Source organism: Gallus gallus, chromosome 9, assembly GCF_016699485.2.
Source record: "Gallus gallus isolate bGalGal1 chromosome 9, bGalGal1.mat.broiler.GRCg7b, whole genome shotgun sequence".
Taxonomy (NCBI): Eukaryota; Metazoa; Chordata; class Aves; order Galliformes; family Phasianidae; genus Gallus; species Gallus gallus.
The window spans coordinates 2,590,484-2,605,179 of record NC_052540.1 but is presented as its reverse complement, the minus strand read 5'-3'; the positions used below and the strand labels follow the sequence as shown (position 1 = coordinate 2,605,179).

General features: G+C 39.5%; 1 protein-coding gene across 7 annotated transcripts in view; it reads left to right on the top strand.

Moving 5' to 3' along the window:
- Positions 1 to 14,019, top strand: part of GPC2 (glypican 2) — a 419,550-nt gene extending 405,531 nt beyond the window's left edge. For all 7 annotated transcript variants that reach the window (XM_046898721.1, XM_046898720.1, XM_046898724.1 and 4 more), the window contains one exon: positions 6,074 to 14,019. In XM_046898721.1, coding sequence (XP_046754677.1) covers positions 6,074 to 6,276 — 203 coding nt within the window. In that variant the 3' untranslated portion in view covers positions 6,277 to 14,019. The remainder of the gene's footprint in view (positions 1 to 6,073) is intronic.
- The last annotated feature ends 677 nt before the right edge of the window (positions 14,020 to 14,696 follow it).

Sequence of the window (14,696 nt, the reverse complement as noted above, 5' to 3'; positions counted from 1 at the left end):
TCTTGCAGTTGTTCCTGACTCTTCTTTATTGCCTTTTTTTCCTTTGTTACCTTTGACTCTTTTTTTATAACTGTAGCTCCTGAAAGTCCCAGGCAGCGTTATTTCTTGAGGATAGTGGCTATGGTTCTTCTCACCCTGGAGAGCTTAAATTCAGAATGCACAAAGTGTTTGAGAAATAAAGTAGTCCTCTTGCTGTCCTACAGGGAGGAGGTGATCTGCCACAGTTCCCACTTCTCTTCCAGTCTCCTTAAAAAGAGAAACAGAATGACTGCAGAGCTAAAACTAAACACTCTGATTAACCTGCATAATCTTGACTCATGTTACATAGTGGACAATGGCAAGCCCCACATTTTGATAGCTGTATCATGAGTTCATCACACACTGGGAGTTCTCACATTCCCATTTCCACAGTGTTCCAGTTTCCATGTCTGCCACAGCTGTAACTGAAAATAATTAGTGCTGGTCTTAATGTCAGGATAATAGATTATTTGGAAATTGTTGTTACATTTTATGGCGACAGCATTGTTTTGCAATTTCAGAGTTCCTTCCTTTGAACACGTAAAAGTAATTTCAGCTTTTGCTACCAGAGGTGATAAAAAGCTAATAATAATACTGCAGCATCTACTGTAATTTAAGAGCCAGTTCCACCAAGTTGCACCTTGTTTTAATTTTCTCCCAGTCTTGTCTGCCAAAACCAAGCCTGTGATCAAAGTGAAATCAAGCAGCAGAGCTACAAGGTTGGGAGTAAGCATAGGGACTGACCAGTTCACTTTAGACCTGCGTCTCATTGTAACCATGAGGAGACATTCGAGTCCAGGGCACTAATTTGTCACTGTAGATGCTGACATTCTCTTTTCAAAGCACAGCGTTTGCAGGAAAGTCTAGGAAGAAATGAATGGGTCTGGCTTGATGTAATTAGAATCCCAGAATTGTAGAGTCATTGAATCTTTAGAGTTGGAACGGACCTCTGAGAGCCATCTAGCCCAATTCCCCAGCACTGCACAGGGACACCACAGCAGGATCAGGTTGCCCAGGGCCTGATAAGACTGGCCTTGAAAGTTTCCAGGGATGAGGCACCCACCACAACACTGTGTAACCTGTGCCAGTGCCTCACCACCCTCACTGTAAAAGACTTTTTCCTTATATCCAACTTAAATCTATCCTCCCTGAGATTGAATCCATTTCCCCTTGTCCTGTCAGCACAGACCCTGCTACAGAGTCTGTCCCCTTCTTTCCTGTCGCTCCCCTTTAGATGCTGACAGGCCGCTCTCAGCTCTCCCCGCCTTCTCTTCTCCATGCTGCACAGCCCCAGCTCTCTCAACCTGTGCTGTAGGAGAGGCATTCCATTCCATGGATAGATTAATGTGGGAAAGCAGAAATAAACAATCCCCCCCCTCTTTTCCCCGCTCTCCCTCCCTCCCCATTTATCTAGGTAGAAGGTTCTCCCTAGTAACTTATAGGGTAAAACCCTGGAAAATGTCTTCAAAATCTGCGCATTTTTTGTGGGCTTGGTGGATTGATGAGCATTGATTCTCTGCTGTCAGTACACCGCTCCACTGGAAACCAGGCTGCTGTAGCTAACACGTACAAGCCTAGCCTGGCAAATCCATTTCGTTTCTATTTAGAATACCCTCCAGAAAGTGCCTCTTTCTCTTTCCCTGTCTGGAGCAGGAGCTCTTTGCCCTTACCCTTCATGTCAGTGGAGATGTTGTGGAGCATTCTCATCTCAGGAGATAAGGAGGGCTCAGTGGCACTAGCAGATCTTTGATGGGAAAAACTTCATCACACTGATCATTTGCAATCACAGAGAAAAGACTGAGCTCTAGTCAGGTCAAGAGAAGATCAAAACCAGAAATGTTTTCCTTTTTTTTTTTAAGCTGATGAAATTATTTGTCCCTTGGCAGGACAATAGGAAGCCTCTACAGATGCTTAAGTAGACCTTACTGATGCTGTTCATTAGCAAGCAATAGCATGCGAGTGCACCAGTCAATAGTTTGATAATTCCTACCAGTGCCAGGGCAGCCAGCTGCAAAAGGTTGAGGCTAGGGAGGTGTAACTAATGTCTGGGCTGCCAGTATTGCTGACCTTGTGTCAGCTAACTTGATAATTCACAATAACCTAAAAAAATATTACCCACATGATTTTTGCCCTGTATCATGACTGGCTGAGATTAAGGTGTGCTGTAGTGTGTGACTCACCAAACGTGTTTGGAAGGCATACTCAGCCCTCGCCACAGGGGAGGTTTCCCACTCCTAAATTGGATGGCAGTGACAGATTTGTCTCTCCCTTTTATCCTGGCTAGTCTCTCTGAGGAGTGGTATTGATTCACGTAAGTATTTATGAGAAGTTCAGTGCCATCTTAGCGGCACGTGCATTACTGGGTAGCCATCTGCGGTTACATCGTTGAGGTGAAGATAATCCTAAATGCTCTAAACATCGAGGTCAAGTAATTTTCATTACGTGTTTTGTTGATGTTGTCAAGCTGTGAATTTAACTACAGTTAATGCAGATGAAAGATGAGCTAAGGAGGGGGACTCAGACCCCTGGACTCTCAGAGCTGCTCTCAGCACTCACAGTGATCGTGGGCCTAAGGGGACTTGGGGCCATCTTCACTGACCCCAGCAGACTTAGTCCCAGGCAGGAGTCCTGAACGGCTGCTCATGGGGGCTGCTGGGTAGCCAGCTGCCAGCACCGAGTATACCTTCTGGCAGGATTTGAGTGTTCGCAGTAGAAGCCTGGATAAGGGAAAGCATGGGAGCTGTATTGTGATTGCTATGTAGTGTATAAAAGATCTTAAAACAAACGTAATTAGAAGTATATACTGAAATTCTGAATATATCGCATGAGAAAAGTAACAGTGTAGAATCACATTCACATGCCAAGGTCCATAGGCCATCTATGTAAGGTTAGCTAAAGTCTTCAAAGATTGAAACTCCATTTCTGGAAAAAAAACAGAGTGATGATGGTAAGAAAGCTTCCAGCAATGGAGAGAGCTTTTACTTGTGAAGCGCAAAGCTTCAAAATGCAGAAGGTCAATACCAAAACAGACTGAAGGTGGGGTTTTCTGCTTGGTTTTATAAAGTCATGATTTGTGGGGTTGATTCTTGGGTATTGAACCATCTGGGGTTCGCTTCGTTGAGACTGGGGTTTCATTTCCGTGCTAGTCTTCACACTGACACTTTATTTAGCATACTTGCTATCTTTTTCTGCCTTTTGAATGTCAGTAGTAGACTGAACATAACCAGCCCTGACTCTGAGAAAAAGGTTTGAGAGAAAAAAACTCATTTAACTCTGAGTATCTCAGAAAAAAAAAAGCCTGGAGTGAGTAAGCAGCTGGAACTCTTCGCAAACTGGAAAGGGACGTGAAATCTTTCCTCTGCTGAAATTTGTGACTTAAACACTGAATACAGGATTGAAAGATATGCTGAATTGGATTAGGACTAGGGCTATTTTTATTTCTTTATTTTTAAGCAGAGAGCTAATTGGAGTCCTAAATTAGAATTGTCCATCAGAGAACTCTCTACTGTAAAGGCAAAGAGAGAATTCAGAGTTAAGTCCTTTCCATGTAAAGGATAAAGGCAGAATTTTCTAATGTATTATTTAATGCTTGTTATGTAGTGCATTAAGCAGTCACTAAGAGGAAAGCTTTTAAAAACCAACGGCTTCTCTGATAGCATTAAATCTTACCTTAGATTTTTGGTTAAGTCAATATTAAGAAAATAAATGAATTAATACATTTCAGTCTGCCCGATTTATAGAGGCCAATCAAGTTACAATGCTGGACATGGGCAAGTGAAAGAGGGGAATAGATTTACCTGAGTGAGGTCTTAATTTAATCAGCTGGCCCCAGAGAGCTGAAGTCAGCAGGCTGGGATGATATAAGAGGCAGCAGAGAAACAGCGCATTTTCCACAGTCAGAAAGGAGAATGACAGTGATGGAAAGGAGTCCAGGCAGTGTCAGAGCACACCTATTTCCATGATTTATCCTTAATTTCCTTTAATGACAGTCTGAAGGTTGTCCGTTTTTTTTTAAGCGTCCTCAGAATACTGGTATTTCCTAAATATTTACAGCATGCTTTTGCTCCCCCTCCCTTCTATTAGCTCCATTGCAAGTTGGAATTGAAAAACAATGTCTGCATTTTGCCATAGCAAATTTGGAGCAGAGCAGCACACCACCTTTTTCCCATTGCATTCCTTGCCCGCCATGTTCCTTCTCTGCAGTAAGCCTTGACTCAGGTTTAGTAATCACAGGTTTCTCTGGATCAGTGTTGATTGCCCAGGTTTCAGCAGGGCAAAGGCTGATTTTTAGTTCATAGCATCTGGTATGGTGCCATGTTGTGGCTTTAGGAGAAAAACAATGTGGGTAACAGTGATGTTTAGTTGTTGCTGAGCAGTGCTGCACAGAGCTGAGGACACTTCAATTTTCCGCTTCGTGTGCTGTCCTGCCAGTGAGGAGCTGGGAGGGGACAGAGCCAGGACAGCTGCCCTAAACTGACCTAAGGGATATCCCATACTGTATGGTGGCATGTGGAAAAACTACAAAACTGGGGTGAGTTGACCAAGAGGGTTGCCACTGTTTAGGGACTGGCTGGGCATTGGTCAGCAAGCGGTGATCAAGAATGAGAAGCTGGAGAATCACTTTCTTTGTAAATCAATATATTTATATGTCCATATATATATGGAACACTGGGGGAGGGAAAGCAGTGAGCAAAAGGCTGTGTGGTGTTCAGCTCCTTGATATTATGATAAAATGGAAGAATTCGTTGCATTTCTTTCACAGTTTATACTGGCAAGAACAATGTGTGCTTTTCTAATACAATAGCTCATTTTTATTATCAAGTGGGTTTATTGATGGCTGGTCAGAAGTACTGATATGCAGACAATGATCTCAGATTGCATTTACATTTCTGGAATACTTTCTGCCTTTCTAGTTTCTGCCAAGAACTTGCTTCTTTGATTCAGAGGGTTTTTTGTTGTTTTGTTTTTTAAGATTGGGCTGTTGTTTAATTTACATGACAAAATTATACTTTTTGCTTTATGTATGTATGTGCATTGCATTCATTAGTATGACAAAAAAGTCCTTACAGCTTGGACCTGAACAATTACTGTTAATTTATAAATTCTTGCAGGTAAGAATTTGGGTTATAAGCCAGGCACTTGGGTATGCTTTTGCAGATCATGTCATCATTAGAGGAAGTACTGATTTTTCCCACAATGCCAGTGAAGGGCTCAATGGCAGTAAGATCACAGTGATACTTGCAAATGGAAGATAACTGGAGACCTTTATCAATCATTTTCTCATTTGAAAAGTCCACGTTTTTGCAAGAAAAGACTACTGGTACTAGTTTCTTGCATATCTAATTCTTTACAATCAAATTGCCCCAAAACGCATCTGGAGGGATGAAAAAAAAAACCAAAAACCCACAATCAGTGAAACTGTTCCGTATCTTAATGATGAAAGAAACAAAAAAATCTTGTATTTACTAGGAAAAATGATAGAACAAATCTTAAAGTGTTTTCTCTTTGTAGCCACTTTATTTGCCCATGCTGATGAACAAAGCGTATGAGACACCTGTGTAATTCTCTATTAGTAGCCTTTCCTCCCAAATTGTCCTACCAATACTGAGAGTCCTGTGTTGCTTTAAAGTTTAGGGAATGCAGAAAGAAACCAGGAAGTTGGCTTTTGAATTAAGTCAGTATGTTCTCCAGCTCTCTTCCTGTGGCAACTTAACATCTTGACAGGTATTTCACTGGGGCATGTTACAAAACTGGTCAACCCTAGCATCGTATTTTAAAGCATAAGCCAGTTCCTATCCCTGGTGAAAATGAAGGTATTTTTAAAGGGATAAAACTGTGACCAGATTTATACTTTGTCTACCAGTAGGGTAGGCCAGAATTCCTGAGCAAAATAGTGGGTGCCCAGCAAAATGATGTGGCCACTGGGTTCAACTAAAACGTTAATATAGGCATCCTGTCACTCTCCATACATAGTTCGGTTATTCAGGCTAGAGTACATATTCCAGTCCACATTCCAGATGTGTGATTAATCCTACATTTACTTTCGTGTTTTCAGATATACTCAAGGACAAGAAAACCCATCCAGAAAACAGAAATGAACCGAAACCAACTGTGAGAAAGATTGTCACCACAACCACCGCAAGCACTGTCAAGTCATCCTCTAAACACAGCGTAACTGGAAATGGGAGCAGTGCAGCCCTGAGTTCCTCACTTGTTATTTTAACAGCACTAGCAGTTCTGTGGCCTTGTCCCCCATAGCTGCACACTATTGCAGCCACTGCACAAGCCTTTCTATTCACTGTCGTTGTATACCTGCAGCCTTACCCAGAGAAAACAAAGCGAAATAGCTATCTATTTTACTTGATATGTTAGAATAAATATTAAACAGTGTGCTGCAGTTGGCAGATAGGAAGTGTCCTCACCTAGAGTGAAGGTAGCTTTTGACACAGCCCAGCCAGGATGCAGAGCAAATGATGACAGGAGTTCAAGTAGCTGAAGCTATGGGATAGAAATAATTGAGAACACAAGATCTGTGTATGTGTGTTACTGTTTTTCTCAGTTATGTTCACTGGAATCAGACTGGCTGTGGTTTTTTTTTTAAATTTTTCCTGATAAGTCCAAGCAATGGTCAGTCTTTGAACCTACACCAGTACACCCATTATTTCTCCAGTGAGCGGCTAACAAGCTATGTTGTAAAACATGTTAAAGTGAAGTACTTTGACCAACTTGCTGAAATTCCTAAGTGGTCAAGAAGATCAAAGCATGTCTGAAACTTCTTTTAACTGCTACTGCTTAGATTGTAGGAAGCCACACAAAAGCATATGGTGTGTTTAATATATCGGTATAGTTGCCTTAACAATTGCAAAAATTAGAAACACTTTGTTTACTGAGAGCAATATAGATAGTGAGTTTCCCTGCCCCACAAAATGGTATCACCAAATGCTCGAACATATGCTCAAGGCTTATGGGATGAATGTCCAGCAGTGGGAAATACAGGCATAATAGTATTTCCTCCAGTTGAATGCAGTTTTGTACAGTGGGGGAAGGGAAAAAAAAAAGATCATTCACTTAAAATTCACTTTGTCTGTTGTTAAAGAGAGCATAACTTACATTTTCCATGAAGGACTGAGAGATGTAAGTTAATGGGAACTCACAGTATACCAAGATTTTGGGCATTGTGGATCTCTGAAATCAACTGTTACATAAAATCTGTATTATTTAATTACACTTAATGTTTAAAATTTTCTATCACTATACGTGTAAATGTAAAAAAGTCAAATCTAGAATATTCTCTATTCCATCTCATCTTGGTTTCTACCCTAGAAAATGTCAAAATGTGCATTATATTGCAAGGCTTCTTCTTTTTTTAATCCATCAGATCTTGATATATTTTAACTTTTCAAATGAAAAGTACTAAACTTCTAATGGGTGGAGTGTCAATGTGTGTTTTCCAACAGCTATGTTTACAGTACCATTGAATATATATATACGAACACAACTGTATGAATACAGTGATTAATGATAAATACGTGAAACATTAGAATTGTTATATTTGCTGCATTTCATAACTGTTGCAACAACTTAATGGTCATTTTCATGTTGTAGACTGTTACTGTGTACAGTTTTATAAGATTGAACGTAAAACATTTATCTTTGTTTTTTTGTAGAGCATCTCTTCTGATACTTAGAGTTACACAGCCACTGACATCATTCAGAAGAACTCTATGACTTACTAATCAGCTTCAGGCATTTTATTGAAAACCTTGATTGTGAAGGGCATCTTGATTTAAAGGAGGTGCTGTGTGCCAGTATTACTAAGTGCCATTGTATACAAAGTGGCGATAATACAAGACAGTACAATACATAACCAGACAAAGACTCACTATGCTTGCCATGTTTTCAGATAGCATTATTGAACATGTCTAATTATATTTGCAGAGGTGGGGCCTTCGTTGTTTGTTTCTTTTTAATTGGGCTGTAAGTTTTCATTGACAGATATAAAAGAGGAATCAGAACCATTGACACACCCCGGTGTGAAGGAGTTGGCTCTAAAGTGAAAAAAAAAGATGTCTAAAAGTATTCAGTTTTAATGTTGAAGCAAGGAGGTGAAATAGAAAAAGATTCATGTGCTAACATGAAATATTTTCTATTTTGTGTTCCGATTTTTCAATATGGTAAGGTTATTAATATCACTCAGTAGGTAAGGTTATTAATATCACTCAGTAGGGCTTTCCAAATCATATCAGTGTAAATCAGGTTTCCCAAAGGCACAAGAATGTCTGTCCGGTGCTTTCCAAAGTTTGTGAGCTGTGCCAGTCTATTGAACCAGAATTACAAATCCTACAGTTTGCATTCATTTTCACTGCCCTTGGGAAAAGTGCACTTCTACCTGAGGAGATGTACTGTGAAAGAACACCATTGCTCCTTGCAGCCTTAATGCATCGGTTGTGACTGGTACTGTTAAACAGCCTGGTCTCTGTGTACACATGGAAATGTGCTTTTAGTGCACACATGCATCACCAGCTCCTCGGGTAATACTGATCACTGTGGCTTCACTGAAGCAGAATAACATTTTTCATGCTTATGAACATGGTACATTCTCACATTTGAGATCCTGAGTCATCATTCAGGCACACATGTTGGCATTTGCACCGTTAAGTCTCCATCAGTATTGCTGTGGATAGGGATAGGGTTTCAGGGTTAGGCTCTAACATTGCCACGTTCCAGCAAGGCAGCTTGGCCTTTTCATTTCTCACTTGGAGAGTGGGAACTTGAATACCTGGAACGTACGTGTCTTTTTGAGGTCTTTGTGCTTTTAGGGCAGGGCAGTGATCCAGATATCCTCGTACTGAGCTGTAGCAGGGCAAGTTGCATGTGTGGAATAACTCACCGAGGGGATTTTTTTGTTCTTGATAAATCTCGTGACCTTGCTAAACAAAAACCCCTGAAAAATTAAGTATTTGAATTTTGGGTTTGGTTAGCAAGTTTTTGTATGAGGTAGTGTTGATTCTGTGGTCATCTCCTGTGTTCCTGTGACAAAACTAGAACAAGCTCAAACAGCAGGGTAAGGTAAGTCCATCAATTCATTTTGTTAATAGGCACGGGACAGGAGAAGAGACTGCAGAGGATTCAGCTGCTACCAATGCATTTCACAGTGATGTACTTTTTCTCTGTAAGAAGAGTACTGGTCATGAGATATGTTCGTAATGTGCATCAGAAGTGGTACAGCTTTTAAGAGCAATGCAGTATATTTTTACTGGTACTTTATGATTTTTTTTTTCCTCAGGATCAGTTGTATTTACATATGAAAAAGTATTTTCCATCAAACAGAAAAACTATACTAGCAAAGGCAAGACCAGCTGGCTGCGTCAGACAGGAGGTGTTCCTTTTTAGATGAATAAGATGAAATAAATCTTATTTTGATATCAGGGCCCATGTAATTCTCAGTAATTACAAAGGTCTAAATTGAAAATACTTTTGAACTTGTCTTTGTAACCTTAATGTAAAATAACATGCCAGTCTAAGACCATTGCTGTAGCTTCACCTAACAGTTATGAATTGTATGCAGCCACTGCTTTCTGGATGTTTATTGTTGAGCTACGACCTTCTTGTAGTATTTTGCCAGTGTTGGAAAGGAACTGCTGTCATGCATTTGAGTAGAATCAGTCTATATTTTTCTCTTGATAGTGGTGTATGCTTCTTAGCAAATAAGGTGGAATTGCCGTGGACATGCAGTCACTTCTCTGTGTTTGACTGCTATTTAGGCAACATGTTCCATCAGGTTCATGTGAAAGGTTTGAGAAATTCCTGTGTCACTGTTCTCCTTCATGGCTATGGATGCATCAGGGAGAAAAGCCAACACAGACGGACAAAAGCGTGTATGGCTGCAATGTGCCAATGCATGACAACGTCCAGCTGTCTTTTCTGAGGCTCTGAGCCAAGCATTCCTCTCTAGTTTTCAAACAGCTTTTTACACCTCTCTAAGTTAGAGCGTGGAGACTGGCCAGGCAAAGAGCAGCTGGAGAATCTACAGACTACATTTTAAGGCAACTTCACTGACACCTCCTATGAATTGCACTTGCTTTGCAGTTTGCATGCTCTCTGAAAATTGGTAGCTCATTTTCAACCTTGCATTTTTTTCTGGTTTGCCCGTTGCAAATGCTATGCCCTGTCCTGGAGCGGACCAGATACTTGGTCATTGTGTGAAGAACTGCGATTCTGTTCTCTCAATAATGAACCTTCTGAGGTACAGATGTCTGTCAGAGCCTGGTAGAGCAATAGAGATAATAACGTCCAGCTGCATTTACTTCAGAGGCACTGCGTATGGGTATCTGTCTATGAGAATCACATCTCTTTGATCCCTTAAATCACATGCCTATTTAATATATTCCTATTTCCTTTTGTCACCAGGTCCGCACCATGTATGATTATGTTTCAATTTGAATCTCTAATGCTATATGCTTCTTAGTATTGTCCTGATGGGTGCTGTGTGCAGTCTACTTTTTAATGTTAGATGAGCCTTTTTGCCCACATTTACTGTGCCGTTGTTATTCACTACTGCACACGGTTAGTTTTAAGCAAGACCTGTTCAAGTGAAAGAGGCTGAAGCACATTAAAGTGAGGTACTGAGTAGTAAATGAATCCAGAAAGTCCTTGTGTTGCTGAATGGGCCTCTTCACATTAGACAGATTATAATGTTTAGCTAAAATTAGAGTCAAGACTTCATAACTGGTGTGTTCAAGAGGATTTCAGCCCAGTTTTTAAGCAATGCTTAAAATATGCTTTCTTCATCTCTCTCTATGGAGTAAAGATAAGTCTGTACATATAGGGAACATTCCCTAAAATGTATTTTGCACACTGACTAGCACAGCATCAGAAGTGCTAATATCACGACTAGCCGAGAGCATTTGAGACATATATATTCAGTTTTAGCTTTTCACTAATCACAGTGCTTCTTTCAACGACATAGGGCACGTTAATGAAAAGTGAGATGTGACGGTCAATGTTGCTATAGCTGTGATGTGTCTGATTTAAAAAGGACGTGATGATGTCTTACACCTGTTGCCCCATAAGACTGGAATTGTTTTCTGGTTTGCACTGTCACTCTCTAAGGAGCTACATTTGAATTGTGTTAAATATTAAACCAGAAAAGAAAATAGGCCAAGAGACTATAATAAGTAGATAAAAAAAATTCCAAAAAGTATCCTGTATTTAAAATAGAGAATGCTCCTAAATAAGAAATTCCATCCAAACTAGAACATTTTTCTAAGTCCCTTTTCCTGCCTCTGTGTTGAGCCCCATTCCTTTGCACTCCAGGCAGTGCAGTACAAAGCTTGGATGCAAGAAACTGCTGCGCTCAGTTGAGGAAAATGAAACTATTGCTGCGTAGTGAAATTTTGCTTTTATGAGGAATGTATTCAAACTGCTGGTGCAGTTACTTAAGCACTTGTACAGTAAATAGCCGCAGTTGGTACAGCTCTCCAAAGAGGCTGCTGGACGCACAATGAAGCATGATTTTTGCCTCACTCCCATGCAACTGAGATCAGACTTGGTCCTTTAATAGGCTGATTAGACATTCTAATTATTATCGACACTGCAGTGATTCCCCCTGCAAAAATGTAATGCTTTTCTTAGAGAAGGACACACAAGAGAGGCCACTGATGCTTTCATGAGGTGCACAAAGTGCTTTGTTAAGCAGCCCATAACCACCACTGAGGTTTTTTTGGTGGTGTTTTTTTTTTTTCTTTTCTGTGCAAAACGCATTAATACTGCCTTGCAAAAATATGCTGTTTGCACTAAATCATTTCAATTAATCTTTAGTAAATTACCCACTACTTTGTAATTATAATATTTGCAGCTAATTTAGTGCCATTCTAGAAAATCATTTGTTGTATAATATAAGCAATTAACATTTATTCATTTTTTCTGTTGCAGGGAGATACATAAATTATCCTCAGTGGCCTTTCTGTACACCTAATTAGCACCTGTTTGAATTATTCTACAGGCTATGGACATTTCATTTGGAAAATAAATGCATTGCCAGTTTCACAAACTACTTGCAAATATGCAGTTATAAAAACTCATGAATAGAAAACCATGTTTTCATATGTCTTCTCTGTGTATGAGGTAGGCTAGGCTCTTAGGCTATTACGCATGGAATAGGTGCTGACATTTAAAATGCATTTAAAATGGAAATAGTCAGATGCCTCTTTCCCATCATTCAGTACACTATCCCAGATTTATGTTGTGTTCTGTAATGAAAAGGAAAGCAAGGGGACGTTGAGAAAATAGCTCCCAGTGTCACTCCCAGACTTCTGTATATGGTTATACAGATAAAGAATTGTATTAATTAGAGACTATCTGAAGCATTGCTATGCTGGAGTGTCAAAGATACTGTGTTAAAGTGGTGGAAATTAAAGCAGATTGTTTCGATATTCTAAGTAGGCTTCAAGATAAAGATTCATTTTCTGTTTAAGTTCATAGTATATTGAGTAAGATCATCTGATCTTTTTAAAACTGAGATCTGAGACAAACTTTCTATCAGGAATGTCAATATGAAATACTGGTCATGTATGAAATTAGAAAATTAGGAAACTGAAAAGCTTTGAGATTTCTCCATGGGTATGAAATGTTGCAGTGGGCCTTCAGCACCCATAAATCAGCACGGCGCCTTTCATTTCAGTTTAGCTGTGTAAATTTACCCTAACTTAGTATCTGTCCCCAGAATGAGATTTCTTTCCTATCTTTCACATGGGTAGAAAATCAAGAGTAACTGCGGAGATTATGGAATTTGCATAACAGTTTTACACTCCCTGTGCCACTGATCAGATGGTGTCATCATGCCTCAAAAGAAAGTCTACTAACACATGGGGTGAGTCTTCTGGTGCTTTCCATTTCCAGGGGCATGGCCAGGGCCTTTTCAAGAGAAGCAGCAATGACCTTGGGCTACGAGGAGATGTCTGTACTGTAACTTTTAGGGAAGAAAGTCATTCCTGGAGATATGTTCATGTTTTGTTTTATGCAAAACATCCATAATTGGAAGGAAACCAAAACAAGATGCGTGGTTCCACAGTGACACACATTCTCCTGTTTGGAGTTGTTCTTTGTGCATGCGGTGTTAACAGTCTGTCTGACTGCCGTGAAGGATAATCCCCTTTGGCTTTTTGTTTGTTTGTTTGAGTGAAGTACAATGTATGGCTTAAAATCATGCACAGGCAAAGCTTTTTACAAGTCCACAAAACAGTGAAGAAAATAGGAAGATATTTGGTGGCAATGTCATTAAAAATGAGAAAATGAATTTAAGTGGAATATTTGAGTTTCCACGTTAGGGATGAACAAAGCAGTTAAAACCCATTTCCAGAACAACAGTGTAGATGCATACAGAAGGAGAGTAATGTAGCAGCATTAAGACATAAAATCTTTATTATATGGGGCAGTATTGGAATAAAAATGGAATCCAGTACGCAAAACCTTGCATCATACCACTACTTATTGTATGTACTGTACTTTAGCATCAGAACTAATATAGCATGAATGCTTACAGTACACTAGGGTAGAAATTACTGCAAAATACATGCTTTACCATTTAGATAGTTAAAGAATTAGTTTGTGGTCTCGTAGTCTTGCTTAGTTCATTTTATTTTACAGGAATTAATGCTCTGCTTACGTTTGTATTTTACATTAGTTGCATCCTGGGTATCTTAAATAAATTGTTCTTGTCCCAAGCTGTATTTAAGCTATAATAATTGTTTCTACTTCCCAAGCACATTTGATTTGCAGTATATCTGCTTATATTTGATCAACTACATTTGTCAATGTTCTTTAGTCTGAATGTTCTTTAGCACTGAATATGATAAAGGCAATTTTAAAAAGGAGTCTGAAATCAATATCTTAAAAAAAAAAAAACAGAAGAACGTGGCTACTTTGAAAACTTCAACGATGTGTTTTGTAGAGGACAGTGAGCTATGAATTGAAATAAAAATAAATAATCCACAAAGGAAATTGCTGCCTTCTGAAAGAATTTGTGTATTTCTTTCTGCGTATCTTTGAGCATCTTTGGAAACTGCAAAGACAACAGAATCCGAAATAAGATTTTAATCAGTCTCTGCCACATTCTAAATAGAGGATTTAGACCTTGATTACTGCTAGAGAACATTTAATATTGTGGTCATAGTCTGGCAGAAAGGTTTGTTTCTTGAGCATGTAACTGCTTCCTTGCTTTTCCTTCTTGTAATAAGTACAGTGAGATGTAAAGGTGCTGCTCTTCTTGGAGCTGGAGGCACAGTACTCGCAGCAGTATCCAGCATTCCTCCACACAACGGGTAGGACTTTTTTCATCAAAACCCATAAACAATCAGATCTGAGCTCTCCATTGACCAAGGCCTTGCAGTAACTGCATGCCATATTAAGAGCCTGGTCCTTGGTTTTGATTAGGATCACATTACTTTTCTGTGTACTGGAAGGAGGAAACTCCCTGCTATTAGCTTCGTGTTTTTGTTGCTTGTCAGTTATGAACTTTGCAATTTCTCCTCTTTTGTGGGGAAAAAAAGCATACTTTGGTAATTTTGTCATCAGATTCTGATTACTGTGGTTGTGCCTCTACCATTTCATAAAATGACACAACAGAGAACTTTGTTCCTATAAATGTTTTTAGAGCTACTTTTCATGAGCATCTGTTC